We start from the raw sequence: 17,869 nt of genomic DNA, 5'->3' as shown, positions 1-17,869 counted from the left end.
TTAACGTGATCCGTAATCAGCAAAAATGGAAAATAAAAACCAAACAAAACAAGTGATAAGTAGGACACCAATGCTAAATAAGAGAGAATTTCTTGGCGTACCAAATTAAAAGGAAGTAGAAAATACTGAAATATTCCGAAGTATTGTGAGGTCTCAAACTAAATTGATCTTTTATTTCAATGCGCGTCCATTATGACAACATTTTATCTCCCTTCCCCATTCACTATTCAAAATCTGTTTCCCATTGATTCTTCTATACGGAACGGGATCTAACATCGAATATATGACATTCCTACACCTGGCTCTTTTCAAACTTTCGATTGGCTCATAACCGCCTTTCTCCTTACGTCCCTTCAAGTAATTCATATAAAATGGATCCTCCTTTTCAGCAGAGCTCCACAATTGTCTACCAGTCCTCATTGCCATATAGATGACACCACATGCCCATATATCTACGGGTCTTGGATCGAACTCTTCTTTTATATATTCCTCCGGGGCTATGTATGGTGATGAGCCACAGATACCTCCGCTAAGGTGAATATTTTTCTCCCATGCCATCTTGAAACATTCACTGTTACCAAAGTCTGTTATCTTTAGTACACCATCATGGGTAAGTAGTAAATTCTCAGGTTTTAGATCTCTATGGCAAACACCCATTTCGTGCATATAAACAACGCCTCTTATAAGCTGCTTAAAAAAGCAGTCGGCTTCCATATATTCTAATTTTCCGGCGGCAATAACTAAAGTGAATAAATCACCACCTGCACAATATTCCATTACTTCACAGTACTCGCCTTTAGCATCTTGGAAAAGATCTAACGTATTAACAATATTTGTATGGTGCAATGAAGAAGAAATACAAAATTCTGAAGTTAATCTTTTAGAGTACTTTTCCACAGATTCAGATGCTCTACGCTTGAACTCTTTTACTGCGTAAAGCTTTTCACTTTTATTGCCATCCTGAGATGACACATTTTTCTTTTGACATATTCTAACTACACCAAAAGCCCCTTTACCAAGGACTTCTTGGCAGCGGCCATACTTTTCCGCAAAACATTGTGTATCTCTTTTGGTAGACGTGGTACTGTTCGCATTATTCCCAGAGTCTTTCTGATCTGGTTTGTAAATATCCCTTTCAGAACTATTTAAAGTTCCACTTACCGGAGTACCTTCTGGATATTTGTCGTCCATGTCTGCTACCTGCTTCATGAACCCTGCAAAAAGAGAAGGAGGATTCTTGGTCGTCTTTAAAGTAGTCTTTGGATCCATTATTATATCAGGAACGGCAGATTTTGCCTCACCACGTAATTTGCTTGCACCAACAATGTTCTTAATCATTGTGCTTAGCTTCTCTTGTCTCTTAGCATTCTTTAAGTGGTGTTCGTGAGTACCATCTTTATGTACTAGAAACCTTCCACAGACTGGTGCACTTGTATTGGTTATCTTATTAACATTATTGATACTTGAGGCTGAAGTCGTAGGTGCGGGCGTAAAGACAGTGTTAGTATTACTCTGATGGGAAAATTTGGGGCTCAAACTTTTGGAGCTGGTATTTATGGCAGATGTAGGTGATAAGGACAAAGCCGATACAGATGAAGTTAAGGAGGCAGCAGACGATGATTTAGAGGTGTTAATATCCATGTGGTTATTCAATGACGCGGACGAACTGGAGTGGGATGGCGATGTCGACTGATAATAGTCGGGCATGTATATGCCTGTTTTACTTACACCTACAGTATTAGTAGAGTTGGGCGTCACTCTAACTGTAGCAGAAGTTGGGGTATGCAAACCAAGCTTCGTTGATTTAGACGCTGAAGAGACGTTTGTGTCTATATTAAAAGGGGGTGGAATATTCGAAGAAGGCTTTACTTGTCTGGATGATCTTGAACCACTTCTAAAGAGTTGCATAACTTTAGAAGAGAGCGCATGTTTCCTTGGAGTATGCTGAGGAATAGCGGCATTATTATCATTCATACCAGTCATATATTCGTTGGGTGATGATGAAACAAAATGAAATTTGATTGCTTTTTCTTTCAGATTACAATAACAGTAATCACTGTACCTATTACTAGTATGGTATCTAGTGGCAAACTCGAACAAAGAGCGAAAAAAAGTTGAGAACCTAACGTTAAAACGCTACCTTAAACTGTCCAGTTCTTAATTTGTAACTTGGAGACGTTAAAGGCTTACTACAGCTTATTGAACAGGATTTTGATAATCCAAGTTTTATTTGGATAGTGCTAATAAAAATAACGGCAATCCAGCAACAATAACAACACAGCAGGTTATAACGAAACCGACAGGAAATCGTCAAAAAAGGAAAAGAATTATATTCTAAATGAAACTCTAAGTAAAGGCCTATATCTGCGTTCGATAAACTTTTGCTAAAAAATTGGTAGATATTTCTATAAGGTGGTATATTTTTTCTTCGTCTCCTCTTTCTGTTTATAAGCCTTTATTATTATATATACACACTATTTGTATAACAGAAAATGAGTGAAATGACAAGAGCCCGGCTAGTTAAACATTTCAGCACGGGGAGGCCGATGTTGATTTGATGAAATGACGTGCCAGATGATTCTTTCATCACCTAGGGAGAAAAAAATTTTCTTTCTCCGTCGGTGATAAAGAGAAATGAAAGAAATAAGAAAAAGAAAATACGACCCCAGTGAGGGTTGAACTCACGATCTTGCGATTAACAGTCGCACGCCTTAACCAACTTGGCCATGGAGTCACTTTATTTGTTGTCTTGTTGTATCTTAAGATGAGATACGTCAGTATGACAATACATCATTCTAAACGTTAATAAAACACATATGAAACAATCTTATAACGAAACGAACAGATTGAACAACATAAGGTAAAACTCTGCTTTTCCGAGCTGAACTAATCAAATGTATAAATACCTGAACAATTAGTTAGATCCGAGATTCCGCGCTTCCACTATTTAGTATAAACCATATCTTATATAATATATAGGATAAGTAACATCCCGTGAATTAAGTTGATAAGTCGTTTTGACAATAAGTTACTTCCCTAAGATAGTATATTAGGATTGTCAAGACATCCCGGTATTACTCGAGCCCGTAATACAACATGTCTTTGACATAAAGAAGGATATCATACCTCAGTATGAACAATACATCATCCTAAACGTTGATAAAACACATATGAAACAACTTGTTGAAATAGTGATTACTCCTATACATTTATTCGTATTGAGAATTGGGTGAATTTTGAGATAATCGTTGGGATTCCATTGTTGATAAAAGCAGTATTATTATTTATACATAGTATACCAGAAGTCCTTCTCCTCGAAGATGTTGGAATAAGTGATTACAAATATATATTTAATCCTAGAAATTGGAATAAGCGATTATAACTATAGGTTCTTCGTATAGATTAGACTAGGCAAATTCTAATAATAGAATTTGCCTGCATTAGTAAAATGAAGATATGTTAAGTGTTCAGAACTTAGTATATAAAAAGATGAGTTATCATCTAAATCTTATCATCAATGCTCCGAGTTGTGTCTGAACCATTGGGTTTAATATAACCAATCAGCGTGTGTTTTATATACCTCTCTTGTATAATTCAAAAAAGAACGACTTATTCTTAATTATTACAACTTACTAAACTACTAATTATCAACACAACCCTATAACGATACGAACAGATTGAGTAATATAAGGTCAAACTCTGCCTCCCTTAACTGAACTAACCAAATGTATAAATGCGTGTCAATTAGTTTAGATCCGAGGTTCCGCGCTCCCACTATTTAGTATAAACCATTATCTTATATAATATATAGAATAAGAAACATTCCGTGAGTCAAGTTGATAAGTTGTTTTGACAACAAGTTACTTCCCTAAGATAGTATATTAGGATTGCCAAGATACCCTGGTATTACTCGAGCCCGTAATACAACAGTTTGACTTTAATCAGACAACACTAAGATCTGGATAGTAAGCACGGTGCAAACCTGAAATAGCAGCAATTACTTAAACTGATAATCACCGACAAAATTCGAAACTGAAAAGAGGTGAATTTTGTGATAATTGTTGGGATTCCTCTGTTTCTAAGGAGAACGTCTAGTATATACTGCTTTTATCAACAATAGTATCCCAACAAGTACATCAAATTGTCTCGTATCGTACGCCTAGTGTTGAAACTTGATAAATTACCAACGCTTTCTTTAAAGGTAAGGAAGCAGTTTCCTTTGAATTTCTCCTGGCACGAAATCAAAGCATATGTACAAGTTGAACTACCTCTTCAAATATGCGTGGTTGTCCCAAGTTACGGACGGGTCTGTAAGAAATTGTCTAATTCTATGGAGAAGCGAGCCTGAGTGCTTGAATGGCAACAAGAAACAAGTCGGAAACGCTCGAGAACGCATCTAAATCAAAAAATACTCAGGGTTTTAAGTAAGTCCTTAGTCAGTCTCGTATATTTTCTGTCACCTTTTCTTATGCGAAAACAATTTCAGGAGAAACAGTTGCGAAACATTTAAGAAATGACCATGACATCTACCAGGGTAATAAAAAAAAGCGTGATAGGCACTATATTACTTTTCGTTATTTAGCGGCACAGCATACTTACCTCCTTATCTGCGGGTTGGTGTGTTCCACATGATTTGCATAACTATAATCATTAACATGGTATACAGAAAAAGTGGTAGGTGAAGTATGAGTAAAGCATTCCGTTTTATTTTTCCGTAGTATATAATAAGTCAATTAACAATCTTAGGAAAGGATAAATCTCAGCAATTCGAATGTTATTTCTCCCTCAATAAAAATCTGAGACGGGAATCCTCTAGGAACAAACCTTTTATTTCTCAGTTAGACGTTTCAATCACAAAGTCTTGAGAGTAAAACAATTACTCCTAACAAGGCCTAATTACTTAGCAATGATAGAGAAATATATGGCCACACAATAACGGTAATAAACATTCTTAAATTTATACTTGATCAGCGACAGGAAAATATACCCTTTAGATGCTCTATTCTAACTATTACTAAAAAGTATCCTTATTTATTCTGACTTCTGCTGCCTTTTTCCTAGCGGTCGTTGCACAGTGAGTTTCTGAACCAGAGTAATTATCTCTAAGCAGTTCAAAATGGTTTCTTCACGTGACGCTAATTGTTTGAATTCATTCATTATAAGTTACCTACATATATATGATCAAAGTTGTCTAAATCGTTCGAGTCGCACTCACATATTGCCTATGTTATAAGCAAGTACTTTAAATGAGTATTAGGTTTATATTCTAAGGTACATCAGCATCTGGATATTGTTTTTTCCAATATCTACGTTGTGCTTCTTTCTCGGCTTCTGCTGCTTTGATAAAGTAAGCTTCTAAAATCGGGTCAGAATTAAAGCCGTAAAGTTTTGCTACCCCATTCGAAACCTCATTGGCTGGTGTTTCCGACTGTATATTCTCAGCGCCGTCGGTCGATGAATTTACATATGCATTCGGATCTTTTCCTCTCACAAGGGATCTGAATAATTTATAGCACTTTTCTTCACAATAAAAAAAGGACTGTGTATTCCATAAACCATTATCAAACAAATATTGATTCATATTATGTGTAATAATTCTCCATTCTTTTCCCTCAACCTCTGGCTTACGTGTGATAACCTCCAACAAAAGCTTAATCTTAAAACCTTCTTCCGAAATATCCATACTAAATATAGATAGTGCGATTATTAGAACCATGATAGTGATGAAAATCGTTAAACCAAAAACGACATTGCAAGCTGGGACATTATGAAAAAGCACAATTATTAGAACCGAAACCAAAATTAAAACGAAGCTAAAAGAAATCGGTTTGTAGTGTGCCATCTCGTATAGCAAATAGTTCAGATATGAGCTAAAGAAGTCTTTCGGTAGAGTGACATTATCTGCGATTAATGAAGCATTGGGTTCACCCAACGTGTCCAACTTAACATCGTTACTGACAGTGTTGCTTGCTAAATGAGGCTGCATACAGAATAATAATTTTGAGTTCACTTGCCTTGATTATGATACGGAGGTGAGAATTCAGAAACTCAACTCATATTCGCACTCTTTAAACCCCTTTTAAACTTTTTTTTACTGTCGGCCATTCTAGCCTTTTTTGTTTAGCGCGTTCATAGGCTTGAATACAAGGCGCATCGCATTATAGCATATATGCAATCTAAGATGATGGCTCCCAGAAGCGATCAAAAGCCACGTGTTGAAATGCTCCGAAAATTTGTTGCTTGGCCAAAGTCGAATATATCAACTAAGCCTTATAATGAAGGCGTAATCTCAATGATATTGGACTTTTTTTTAAATGCAATTGAGGCTTTTGGCTTACTGAAAGTTTAACCAATCACGCCTTTGTCATACCTAAATGAATGTGACCTACTCCTCAGGGCTGGCAATATGTCTATCCATCTACTGAAAGCGTTTCGATAATCTAGTTAACACTGTAAAAAAAAGTTTCGTACGTGTGTGAAAGATCCTATTCAGTTAATGATTAACCTACCCGTTAGCTTTTACTTTTGAATTGTTTCCAACTGCAGTACTGGGCGCCAAGATCTTATTATTTCATAGTCGCACAAAGAAACAAAGTAATAAGGTGAAGCCTAAAACAGCTATTTCTTACACATGGTTTATCCGATGCTGTGAAAGGCGAATACTCAGAGTATGAAAAGAGATTGAAAACATTTATACTATATATCAAAACTCTTCTCTTTTCATAAGAAATGTAAAGCAGCGAACTTACATATCTTTCATGTCAAAAGAACTTCAAATCTAAGCCAAAACTTGTTGTTCTATTTGCAAGACTTCAATTTGCATTGTGGATTCGTTGAATACTGCTTGATATACATAAGAATTTTGAGCTAATTGTTAGGATTCCATAATTTTTATTAAGAAAACAGTACCACGTATACGGTGTTAGATGATGACATAATTTGGGAGAAGCTGTCATTGAAGTTAGATGAGGCTGAAATGCAAGGATTGATAATGTAATAGGATAATGACTGATAACATATGAAATGACAATAAAAGCATATGCAGAATTATGTAGAATTACGAGTTCCATATATTGGATTTATATATCCTCGAAAAGAACTCCTAGTATACTTTATATGCCAAATAATATTGCCTTTATCAACAATGGAATATCAGCAATTATCTCAACATTCACCAGTATCTCACCTTGTTTATACTTTGTTATTCATTATCCTATTACATTATCAATTCTTGCATTTCAGCTTCCACTAAATTCGATGACTATTTCTCGTGTAACACCGTATCTGATAACTGGTCAATAGATGATGGCCAGTCCTTATTCCGACATTTCCCTAGTTACTAAAAAATGCAATAAGCAAGGTACGGATATAGATTGCATCTAGGAGCTTAAGCTGCCTTGTGTCACTGTTTTTCAAAAAAAGGGCGTGTGGTCTAGAGGTATGATTCTCGCTTAGGGTGCGGGAGGTCCCGGGTTCGAGTCCCGGCTCGCCCCAGTTGGTTATTTTTTCTGTCTCTCAGCTAGATATTCCATATTTGCTAAAAAGGTATGATCCGTTCTTTTTTCTACGTGGCACATGACACGACAGGAGTTAAAACTCTCAAGCAAGAGTTCCTTATATGCAACAAATATCGCCTCGAACAATAAATCAAGAAGTATGTTTTTTTTTTAGAGGACCGATGATTCACTTCAAGACTTACTCAGAAGCTTTAGATAAAGCTATGCATCCCATTTTAAGTACCTGCTGTGAGTTTCATGTAGGAAAGAGCAACATTGACCGATGCCAGTGAAGATATGTTGCCAGAGAGCCACGTCAAATGTCTGTGTTATTCTGTTGAAGTCATCGGAAAATGTGGATTTGAATGACAGTTCAGTTTATTAGTGTAGTTATTGGAGAAAGAGCTTCGGATTAATGGAAAATTTTATATAGCAAAGGCGAATGCTGACGATCATGAACCCCAACCGCTGCTCGCCTTTAAACGAGAAACGAAGCTGCCACAAACTTTCGGTGCGCCAAAGAGAAGCTATTGACTACTTACATTGGAAGCAAGAAGAATAAGATATCGTCTCCGTAAATATGATGACCCTTACTCAGAGGCAGCCTATGCAACCCTTCTTCTATTTACATCTGAAATAGTCTCTTCTATTCATATACTACGGAAGAACATCGTATAGAAGCTTCCTGTGCTATGATATGCCATCGGAACTTTGTTACACAAGGTCTGAGCAAATCGCTTTGGCGAAACCGCTGTAAGAACGGCGTGCATGCAACATGTCCTTCCCCAGGGTGGTTGGTCGCCACAACATAAGCCGCTTTTGGTGTGGTTGAACAAATCCGCTGTTAGGTCATTCAATCAAAAGCTTGGCGGTATCGCAAAAGAGCGCAAACGGATACCGCGCACATTCAACAGCATTTATCCGGCGGTCATCGACTAGGGGCGCAAAGGTCACGTCCCTTTTTTACTTGTACAAAAAAAAGTGTGACCTTTTTTGTAGCTGGGCGTCTATCAGGGTGTCAGCAAATGGGAGGCACAGCGGAAGAACAAAAACAATGCCAACAACAATTACCTTTTGAGTGCTACATTCGTATGATATGGGTGACGCTAATCAAAGAATAGTCATGCCCTGAAGAGGGCCCATTAATATTGCCATTCTACATATATAAGACTATCAAAACTTTAGTTTTTGAGTATGGTGTTTCATTCTCCTGTCTAGTTTGGGCTTTGGAAAAGTTGAAACAAAACATACCATAACATACTCTCAAACTTTTTGTTTTATTAATACTGATAACAAGAAAAAATGACTGTTCCTTATCTGAATTCAAGCAGAAATGTCACATCTTACTTACAAACACATTCACATCAAGAAAAGACTTTAAAAGAAAGATTTAGCGAAATCTACCCTATTCATGCTCAAGACGTAAGGCAATTCGTGAAAGAGCATGGAAAGACAAAAATCAGCGATGTTCTATTAGAGCAAGTATATGGTGGTATGAGAGGTATTCCGGGAAGTGTATGGGAAGGTTCCGTCTTGGACCCAGAAGAAGGTATTCGCTTCAGAGGCCGTACTATTGCTGATATTCAAAAGGACTTGCCAAAGGCGAAGGGAAGCTCACAACCATTACCAGAAGCTCTATTTTGGCTATTGTTAACCGGCGAAGTTCCAACTCAAGCGCAAGTGGAGAATCTATCAGCTGACTTGATGTCGAGGTCCGAATTACCTAGTCATGTTGTTCAGCTTTTAGACAATTTGCCAAAGGATCTACATCCAATGGCTCAATTTTCGATCGCTGTAACTGCTCTAGAAAGCGAATCCAAGTTTGCCAAGGCTTATGCCCAAGGAATATCCAAGCAGGACTATTGGAGTTACACTTTTGAAGACTCACTAGATTTGCTGGGGAAATTGCCAGTTATTGCAGCTAAGATTTATCGTAATGTCTTCAAGGATGGTAAAATGGGCGAAGTAGACCCAAATTCCGACTGTGCCAAGAATCTAGTCAACCTAATTGGTTCGAAAGACGAAGATTTCGTAGACTTGATGAGACTTTATTTGACTATACATTCAGATCACGAAGGTGGTAATGTGTCTGCTCATACATCTCATCTCGTCGGTTCTGCATTATCATCACCTTATTTATCCCTTGCATCAGGGTTGAACGGGTTGGCTGGTCCACTACATGGGCGTGCTAATCAAGAAGTGCTAGAATGGTTATTTTCACTTAAAGAGGAAGTAGATGATGACTACTCTAAAGAAACAATCGAGAAATATCTATGGGATACTTTAAATGCAGGAAGAGTAATTCCTGGCTATGGACACGCTGTGTTGAGGAAGACTGATCCACGTTACATGGCTCAACGTGAATTTGCTTTGGAGCATTTTCCAGACTATGAATTATTCAAGTTGGTCTCATCAATATATGAAGTAGCTCCACGCGTATTAACCGAGCACGGAAAGACCAAAAATCCATGGCCAAATGTGGACGCTCACTCCGGTGTTCTATTACAATATTACGGTTTAAAAGAGTCTTCATTCTATACTGTTTTATTCGGTGTTTCAAGAGCGTTTGGTATTCTTGCTCAGTTGATTACTGATAGAGCCATCGGAGCTTCCATTGAAAGGCCCAAGTCTTACTCTACTGAGAAATACAAGGAATTGGTCAAGAACATTGAAAGCAAACTATAATAGGACCATATCCTATCCATACTACCCTCTGCATAATTTTTATCTCTTTCCTCATGACCATACGTTATTTAGCACATATTTAATACAATAATATATTCTTTGATCCATACACTGATATTTATAATTGAAAAACTACATTCAGGTGTGAAAGCAGTTTCTTTTTCTTGTTCTTCGTTTCCCATTTATTTGGTACCATGCAACTACCAATAGCTCGGAAATTGTGGACACTATCACGCGATAAGTGGCGCGCATACATTACCTCACGCTGACAGTTTCGTTATTAATAAGTCCGCCATGATCGTTTTAGTAATAACTTATTAAGATCAAAGCCGGGTAAGAGAACGGAGGACTGCGACTGCGGGGAAAGAAAGGCGCTTCAGGTTCTTGCAATTCATATATTAATAATATAAATGATCAAGAATATCAGGCATTGGAACGTCAATTGGTGCGTATATAGTTTTTGTATAACTTGGACAATCATTGAAAATAACTCATAATATATAAACCTACACTTTTGTCTGTTTTTCGCACTTATCTTTATTTGACATTCTTAAATTCTGATATAAAGGAAAATAAGAAAAAAAGGAAAAGAGGGGTCAATATCGATTAAAAGAGAGATAATACTAAACAAAACGAATACAATTAAACAACGGTAAGAATGGTAAAGGTAGCAATAATTACTTACTCCACCTATGGGCACATAGATGTTCTGGCGCAAGCTGTTAAGAAAGGTGTAGAAGCAGCTGGTGGTAAAGCAGATATATACAGGGTTGAGGAAACTTTACCTGATGAAGTACTTGCCGAAATGAATGCACCACAAAAACCGGAGGACATTCCTGTTGCTACTGAAAAGACATTGCTCGAGTACGATGCCTTTTTGTTCGGTGTTCCAACTAGGTTTGGTAGCTTGCCAGCCCAATGGTCCGCCTTTTGGGATAAAACCGGTGGATTATGGGCAAAGGGCTCTTTAAATGGTAAGGCTGCAGGCATATTTGTGAGCACTTCCACTTATGGTGGTGGTCAGGAAAGCACTGTTAAATCTTGTTTGTCTTACTTAGCTCATCATGGAATTATCTTCTTACCACTGGGTTACAAGAATTCCTTCGCTGAGTTAGCGAGCATAGAGGAAGTGCATGGTGGTTCTCCATGGGGTGCTGGTACTCTTGCAGGCCCTGATGGTTCAAGAAGTTCTTCTGCTCTTGAACTAAGAATTGCTGAAATTCAGGGTAAAACATTCTATGAAACTGCTAAAAAACTCTTCCCTGTGAAAGAAGTCAAATCGACCACTGAAAAGAAGGCTACTGCGCCTGATGCTGCTAAGAGACAAACCAAACCTGCTGCTACGGCTGCAACTACAGAAAAGAAGGAAGAAAAAGGGTTGTTATCATGTTGCACTGTCATGTAAAACGACAGTATATGTCCAAAATTTAACTTGATAATTCCAATTCTGTCTGAAGCAAATATACCAATATAGGACGTGCAAAATAAATAAATAAAAAAAGCACTTTTACTTTGTGTTACCTTTTTTATATCAAAAGTATATTCTGTGTCTCCTTGTACTAATAATATTATATCATAATATTTAACATCGTATTTTTATTATATAAAAGCTTATGATTTCAAAATGCCGTACCTGGTTTCCCAAGCAGAAGAAAGTCACATTTTTTTCCTCTTTTCGCCCTTTTATTTTCTAGTTGTCACTTTTATTGATGCTGTCTTAGACAATAAATATACAGTTCGAAGTTAAATCAATATATACAGGTTTAAGTTCATTGGAAAAGGAAATTGCTGCACGAACAAATAAGAGCCTACTCCTTTTTCAAAGTTCGAATGCGGCGTTCCAAATAATCATCTTTATTATTCAGATCCTTGGCATATTTGGTTTGTCTTTTACCAGGGTATAAAACCCTATGGTCCAGTTCAGAAAGTTCCTCCTCTTGTCTAGGCTTAACTTCTTCTGTGGTGGTATGCATCTTCCATACATGGCGTATCTGTCCAACACAGTACATGCACAGTGTGTTTGCCCTCTTATAATGACCACATGATGGACATTTATTCAAGTGATGAATCATCTTTAATTGCTTCTTGCCTGGGCCATATAGTTTTTGTCTTTTCTTTTGGTGCGATACTTTTTTCTTTGGGACTGCCAGTAATATACCATTATTAGATAAAAAATCTCTGTCTTCGGACTCTTTGTGATCTCTTTGAAGCTTATTTCTCAACCAATCACGGATAGATCCCAGTTGTTTTTGACCTGGGGCTAACATTGAAGGGTTCCCCAACGGCGTGAACCATCCAATTACATTGGCAGGCACAATTTTATGAAGTGCTAAGTGCTTACCAAAAATCAAGGAATTCATAGTTTGCTTGCTGCTGGTTTCTTAGACTTCTTGCCTCTTAGCTCAAGGTCTTGTATGGGAATATTGTGCCTTGTTAGGATTCGCTTTCTGAGTGCTCACAGAAAATAATCATATTATACGTTCACATTTTCCTCCAGAAACCAACCACAAATAGATCAGGATCGCCAAAATCAATGTATGTAAACATACGTTAATAACGTTTATTCTTCCATGCAAAGGGAAAAATCAAGTTCAAGCTTCACAGTTCTTCATACGTGTACCGCAAACCTTTTATAAGTTTTAATAATGGATTCTTTGAGCTCAGTACAGCCTGCCTCTTATGTTGGTTTTGACACCATCACAAATCAAATCGAGCATCGTTTGCTAAAGAAAGGTTTTCAATTCAATATAATGGTGGTTGGTCAATCTGGATTGGGTAAAAGTACTTTGATAAACACATTATTTGCTTCGCACTTGATTGATTCTGCCACTGGTGATGATATTTCCGCTCTACCTGTTTCAAAGACAACTGAAATGAAAATTTCCACTCACACTCTTGTAGAGGACCGTGTTCGCTTGAATATTAATGTTATAGATACACCTGGATTTGGTGACTTTATTGATAATTCTAAAGCTTGGGAACCTATCGTGAAGTATATTAAAGAACAACACTCTCAATACTTACGTAAAGAATTGACAGCTCAACGTGAAAGATTTATTGTTGATACACGGGTTCATGCCATTCTTTATTTCCTGCAACCAAATGGAAAGGAGTTGAATCGCCTTGACGTTGAAGCCTTAAAAAGATTAACAGAAATAGCAAATGTTATACCTGTTATTGGCAAATCGGATACATTGACTTTGGATGAAAGAGCAGAGTTTAGAGAACTAATCCAAAATGAGTTCGAGAAATACAATTTCAAGATTTATCCATATGATTCAGAGGAACTAACTGATGAGGAATTAGAACTCAACAGAAGTGTTAGATCTATAATCCCATTTGCCGTGGTTGGTTCTGAAAATGAAATTGAAATAAACGGTGAGACTTTTCGGGGAAGGAAAACTCGTTGGAGCGCTATTAATGTTGAAGACATCAATCAGTGTGATTTTGTATATTTAAGGGAGTTTTTGATTCGAACTCATCTTCAAGACTTAATTGAAACAACTTCGTATATTCACTATGAAGGATTCAGGGCAAGACAATTAATTGCTTTGAAAGAAAATGCGAATAACCGTTCCTCAGCTCACATGTCTAGCAATGCTACCCAACGTTGAAACCTGTATTAATGGTCGTATTTATATAATTGATTTAATCATACTATATTAAAATCCCAAATTCTATATGAAAATTGCGCTTACTTGCCTATTTCTTTCTTCTATAAATGATGTCGCACTGTGATTGAAAGTTCAAGAACCAGGTACCATTGTAGATAAGCAAAAGTTACAAATCTTCTGTTGGACACACTCATGTAGTTGATCGCCTTGGTAGCATATACTAATATGTCATTCTCTTGAGTTAACTTCCTACCATGAAAGAAAAAATTTTCCTTATAGATTCTCGCCGATAATTTTAAAGCAACTTTTGATTAGGGATAACACACTTCTGCAAAATGCATTGAGTACACACATATACAAGTATTGGTACAAGTATTGAGCGTAATCCTCGGCGGAACTCGCTAAGTATTGTTAATCAGGAGCTCATAAGCAGTTATCTCTGCGTTATTAACGAGTTATTCAAATATATCAGGAAGCAAATAGAACATCTTTTATATTCTAAGCACATTCGTGACAGAATCAATCATCATGGTCACTTACCATAGTATGTTTATGCCGCTTTAAGATCGGTCTGTAGTATATTCCGATGTTTAATTTTTCTGAGACACAAGTTTACGAGAACCTTTGTGGGTATAATATCAAGAAGACTATTCAGCCAGATATTTTTTATCCTGAACTATCATCATACCTGACTCTTTTTCACCTTTTATAATTCATTTGAGGAAAAATTATCCTCTTATTGAATATTATATCTTATTCATAATAACAACGGATATTTGAACAGTAACTGGACTAGTCTTCCATTCTTTATTAGTCCATCAGTAAGATAAGCGCAAATACAGGAGATATATAGTTTGAAAATGGATTATTGTATGCAGACAATGAGAAAATAAAACTTGTGTTCTTTTTAGTACAACGACAAAATCGCCGGTGCGGAAAACAAGAGAAGCTCAGTTCCGAAATAAACTAATAGAAACTTTATATTCAACCCAGTTGTAGTATTTCAACTAATTCTTTAAACTTTGAGTGTTTTTCTTTCATACTCAGATGCAAGCTTAAAGGAAATTACGAAAATAGTCGATCCTCACTCATATCACTAAAGCAAACGCAGAACGTAGGCTAATGGCGAACAAAACATGAGCAGTTTCAAATTATTATGAGTATTTTTCCCTCACATTAAATTTAAAATAATATGCACATTTTTCATGGTGTTTTTACCAGATTATATGAATATCTATCGAGAATGGCACGGTCTCATTAGAAGTTACTCATGGATTTGGTGGTTTTTTTTTTAAATTAAGGCCAGAATAACAGAAATCTGAAAGAGATATCACAGTATTTGTGAGGCAAATAGGGAGCCGAACCAAAAAAATGGTAAGGTTACAACATTCCAGAAATTTTTATAACTATATTAATTTATCGATTCTCTTCAAAGAGCTTTACTGGATGAATGCATATTCTTCAAACTTCATCATATAAGGAGAGTTGCAGCAACAGTAAAAACAGTACAAGTAACCGAAAGATGAAGAGATTAACTATAAAGATAGGGGTCCGCAAGCTAAAAAGACATTTTTAGCATGTGATAACGTTTTCGTAAAGAAAAAGGATAATTCCCTTCAGGAATGTTGCAAGTAACCGGGCCTTGAAAGAAACAAAACTTGCAAAGCCGGTTACACTCTACCATAATTGAAACAAATCTCGTTCAAACAAAAAACTATTGTCCGAAAGTGCTTCAGTTGGAGAAGTAAAGAAATCTGTTGGGTTTATGACACTGTTGATTTGCAATTTGGCTAGCTAATATAGAAGAACAAATAAAAAATCGTGGTTTCAGTTTATGTACAAGGAAATGTGATGCACAGTACTTTTTTCGCAATATTACGTTTAAAACTAATTAATAATGAAAGGTGGAGTGTGTAGAGACTACGAAAACAACATCTATGATTTAGGTAAAAAAAGATTCTTCAATATAGCTTGCGAAGTGGGTTCTAGTTGGTAAGGTAGAATGTAGATAAAACTACTGAAGAGGTATGGGGTCGAAGCATACTAAACAAGAGAAGGACTAATGATGGCAAGAAACATAGAAAGATATAAAAATAGAAAGAACTTAGGTCGACTTTGAGAACCAAATTCGTAAGTTTTTCACCTGAAACGTTAATATGAAATATAGAATAAGTCAGAAGAAAATATATCTAATATGCTAGTGTTGACCGAACACTATTCGTAAACCAAAAGGCAAAAAATATCTTTATTCCATTTTTCAAATTTATAGAGCAAGATTACCGGGGCTGAATTCATCTTTATCCTATTTTACTGGTAGAAATTGAGAAATGATAAGAAAATCATTCAATCAATCATAGGAAGTATGTTTCTGAGTGTAGGCTTATAGATTGAATGCCCCAGAAAACAAATCGCGAGGTGTTAAATTATGGCGCCAACGAAGAAATAAATTTCTGGTTTCAACTTTACATATTAATGTTGTTTAAATACTTTTAATTGTTGGGCAGACTTTCATACTTTTCGATGCTAAATCTGTAATGTCAGAAACCCCTCTTGCCTGAAAGTAACAGACAAATCTAGCCGTAGTACATTACAAGAGTTTGTGAGACAGCATTATTTCAACTATATAAGAATGTGACAGTATAGCACTCAAAGCACTTCCCAATTGTCTGGCTCCAACAAGAAGCGAATAATACAACCTCTAACCTAGCACACGTTCCTTATTATTTTCTCAGTTCGTTATAAAGTACTCTCAATTGCAGGTCATGATAATGGTAGTGGTGTAGTGGAGTAGGTGGTTTGCATTAAAGAGTACTGTAAATGGAATAAACAGTATGCACATCATATGTTTTATTGCATGATAAGTGGATCTTAGGATAACTAATCAAGGTGTTTATTTTAAAGGGCCAACTCTTTTGACCTTATCATTCTCGTTCACTTGCACTATTGATGAACCTTTATTCAGATTGCACACTGCTAAGTATCTGGGCGACATTGGTTGAGCATATCGACTTACTAGAACGAGAATTCACCTTGCTTCACTGCTCAATACAGTGGTCAATTAAGGTTAGTTTGACTTAATTGGGAGAAAACCTGGCTTCCAATCTTTTGCCTACTAGTGGCTCTCTAGTTAAAATGTTTATTATTCCCTCTGTTTAATGGACATCTAAAAATTAACAACAGTAAACACATCTGAAGTAACTGGATAGGAGGTATACATATTTTAAATAATGGAACTAGAAGGTATAGTATTAGTACACATGTTTATTTTCGTGTGCTCTTCTTTAGCAATTGGTCAAAAGAATATATGAGAGATTTGCAATACAAATCGACAGCGAAATATGAGCCAATGGTATATGCTTCTTGGACGTGCGTAACCCCTTATAGTGGATGTCTCAAACCTGTATGCAAAAATATATTATATTTGCAGCGGTGACTCAAGATCAAAAGGAAGATGATGCTCTATGCCTATTGCAAAGACGAAATTCAAGTTTTCTCATAGTATAGTAAAGATCATCTACCTATTTCAGTTTCTATAGCCAGAATTGTTTCGAAGTAATGACGGGGCCTACAGCGTTAGATATTGTAATATATTATCTCTTATTTTCATAAAGATATGAGCAACCGCAATATCTACGACGACAAGGGCTGAAATCACAAGAACAAGAGTGTCGATGGTGAAATAATAATCAGAGATTCTTCATAAAACGATTTATAATATTAAAGTGTTCAAACCTTCTCGAATCATTCTCATTTATTACTAGCATTTTTTGATTTCTACAACTAATAAAAAAAAAGTGTTTTATGGTTTTTATAACCAGCAACGAATATGAGATCTCTCTTTCATAGTTTATTTCCTTTAATATTATTTTTACTTTTCGGAAAACAAGAACATAATTTTTGCCATTAAAAAAAAAGAAAAATAATAAAATATATTTTGTTATATTTAAATAATTTTACTTTTCTTTTTATTTTCATCATGTGACTAAAATGTAACTCTCCTGTCTTTTTGTTATCGAGAATTCAGAACCTCAAAAGTAGAAAGTGTTTCGTACGTATATGAGACGCACATAATGG

At 36.2% G+C, this 17,869-nt stretch overlaps 6 protein-coding genes and 2 non-coding genes across 8 annotated transcripts; 4 read left to right on the top strand and 4 right to left on the bottom strand.

Moving 5' to 3' along the window:
* Positions 1 to 171: 171 nt before the first annotated feature.
* Positions 172 to 1,983, bottom strand: SAT4 (serine/threonine protein kinase SAT4; the record flags this gene model as incomplete). Its single annotated transcript, XM_056226297.1, has 1 exon — positions 172 to 1,983. One exon carries the CDS (start codon positions 1,981 to 1,983, stop codon positions 172 to 174), a length of 1,812 nt encoding a protein of 603 aa, XP_056080707.1.
* Positions 1,984 to 2,660: 677 nt separating this feature from the next.
* On the bottom strand, positions 2,661 to 2,734 carry Smki_3.trna4N. The gene has a single exon. It is a non-coding gene; the product is annotated as a tRNA-Asn (tRNA).
* Positions 2,735 to 5,266: 2,532 nt separating this feature from the next.
* On the bottom strand, positions 5,267 to 5,986 carry DFP3 (DUP240 family protein; the record flags this gene model as incomplete). Its single annotated transcript, XM_056226286.1, has 1 exon — positions 5,267 to 5,986. One exon carries the CDS (start codon positions 5,984 to 5,986, stop codon positions 5,267 to 5,269), a length of 720 nt encoding a protein of 239 aa, XP_056080706.1.
* Positions 5,987 to 7,421: 1,435 nt separating this feature from the next.
* Positions 7,422 to 7,493, top strand: Smki_3.trna3P. Its single transcript has one exon. It is a non-coding gene; the product is annotated as a tRNA-Pro (tRNA).
* A 1,305-nt stretch (positions 7,494 to 8,798) lies between these two features.
* CIT2 (citrate (Si)-synthase CIT2) lies at positions 8,799 to 10,181 on the top strand (the record flags this gene model as incomplete). The annotated part of the gene is made up of 1 exon (XM_056226275.1): positions 8,799 to 10,181. One exon carries the CDS (start codon positions 8,799 to 8,801, stop codon positions 10,179 to 10,181), a length of 1,383 nt encoding a protein of 460 aa, XP_056080705.1.
* A 658-nt stretch (positions 10,182 to 10,839) lies between these two features.
* Positions 10,840 to 11,586, top strand: YCP4 (flavodoxin-like fold family protein; the record flags this gene model as incomplete). The annotated part of the gene is made up of 1 exon (XM_056226264.1): positions 10,840 to 11,586. The coding sequence occupies one exon, from the start codon at positions 10,840 to 10,842 to the stop codon at positions 11,584 to 11,586; it is 747 nt and encodes a 248-aa protein (XP_056080704.1).
* A 403-nt stretch (positions 11,587 to 11,989) lies between these two features.
* Positions 11,990 to 12,541, bottom strand: MRPL32 (mitochondrial 54S ribosomal protein bL32m; the record flags this gene model as incomplete). The annotated part of the gene is made up of 1 exon (XM_056226253.1): positions 11,990 to 12,541. One exon carries the CDS (start codon positions 12,539 to 12,541, stop codon positions 11,990 to 11,992), a length of 552 nt encoding a protein of 183 aa, XP_056080703.1.
* Positions 12,542 to 12,826: 285 nt separating this feature from the next.
* Positions 12,827 to 13,795, top strand: CDC10 (septin CDC10; the record flags this gene model as incomplete). The annotated part of the gene is made up of 1 exon (XM_056226241.1): positions 12,827 to 13,795. The coding sequence occupies one exon, from the start codon at positions 12,827 to 12,829 to the stop codon at positions 13,793 to 13,795; it is 969 nt and encodes a 322-aa protein (XP_056080702.1).
* Positions 13,796 to 17,869: the final 4,074 nt, after the last annotated feature.

Source organism: Saccharomyces mikatae (genome assembly GCF_947241705.1).
Source record: "Saccharomyces mikatae IFO 1815 strain IFO1815 genome assembly, chromosome: 3".
Taxonomy (NCBI): domain Eukaryota; kingdom Fungi; phylum Ascomycota; class Saccharomycetes; order Saccharomycetales; family Saccharomycetaceae; genus Saccharomyces; species Saccharomyces mikatae.
Note: the sequence above shows the minus strand (reverse complement) of the source record. Positions and strands in the feature narration are given on the sequence as shown.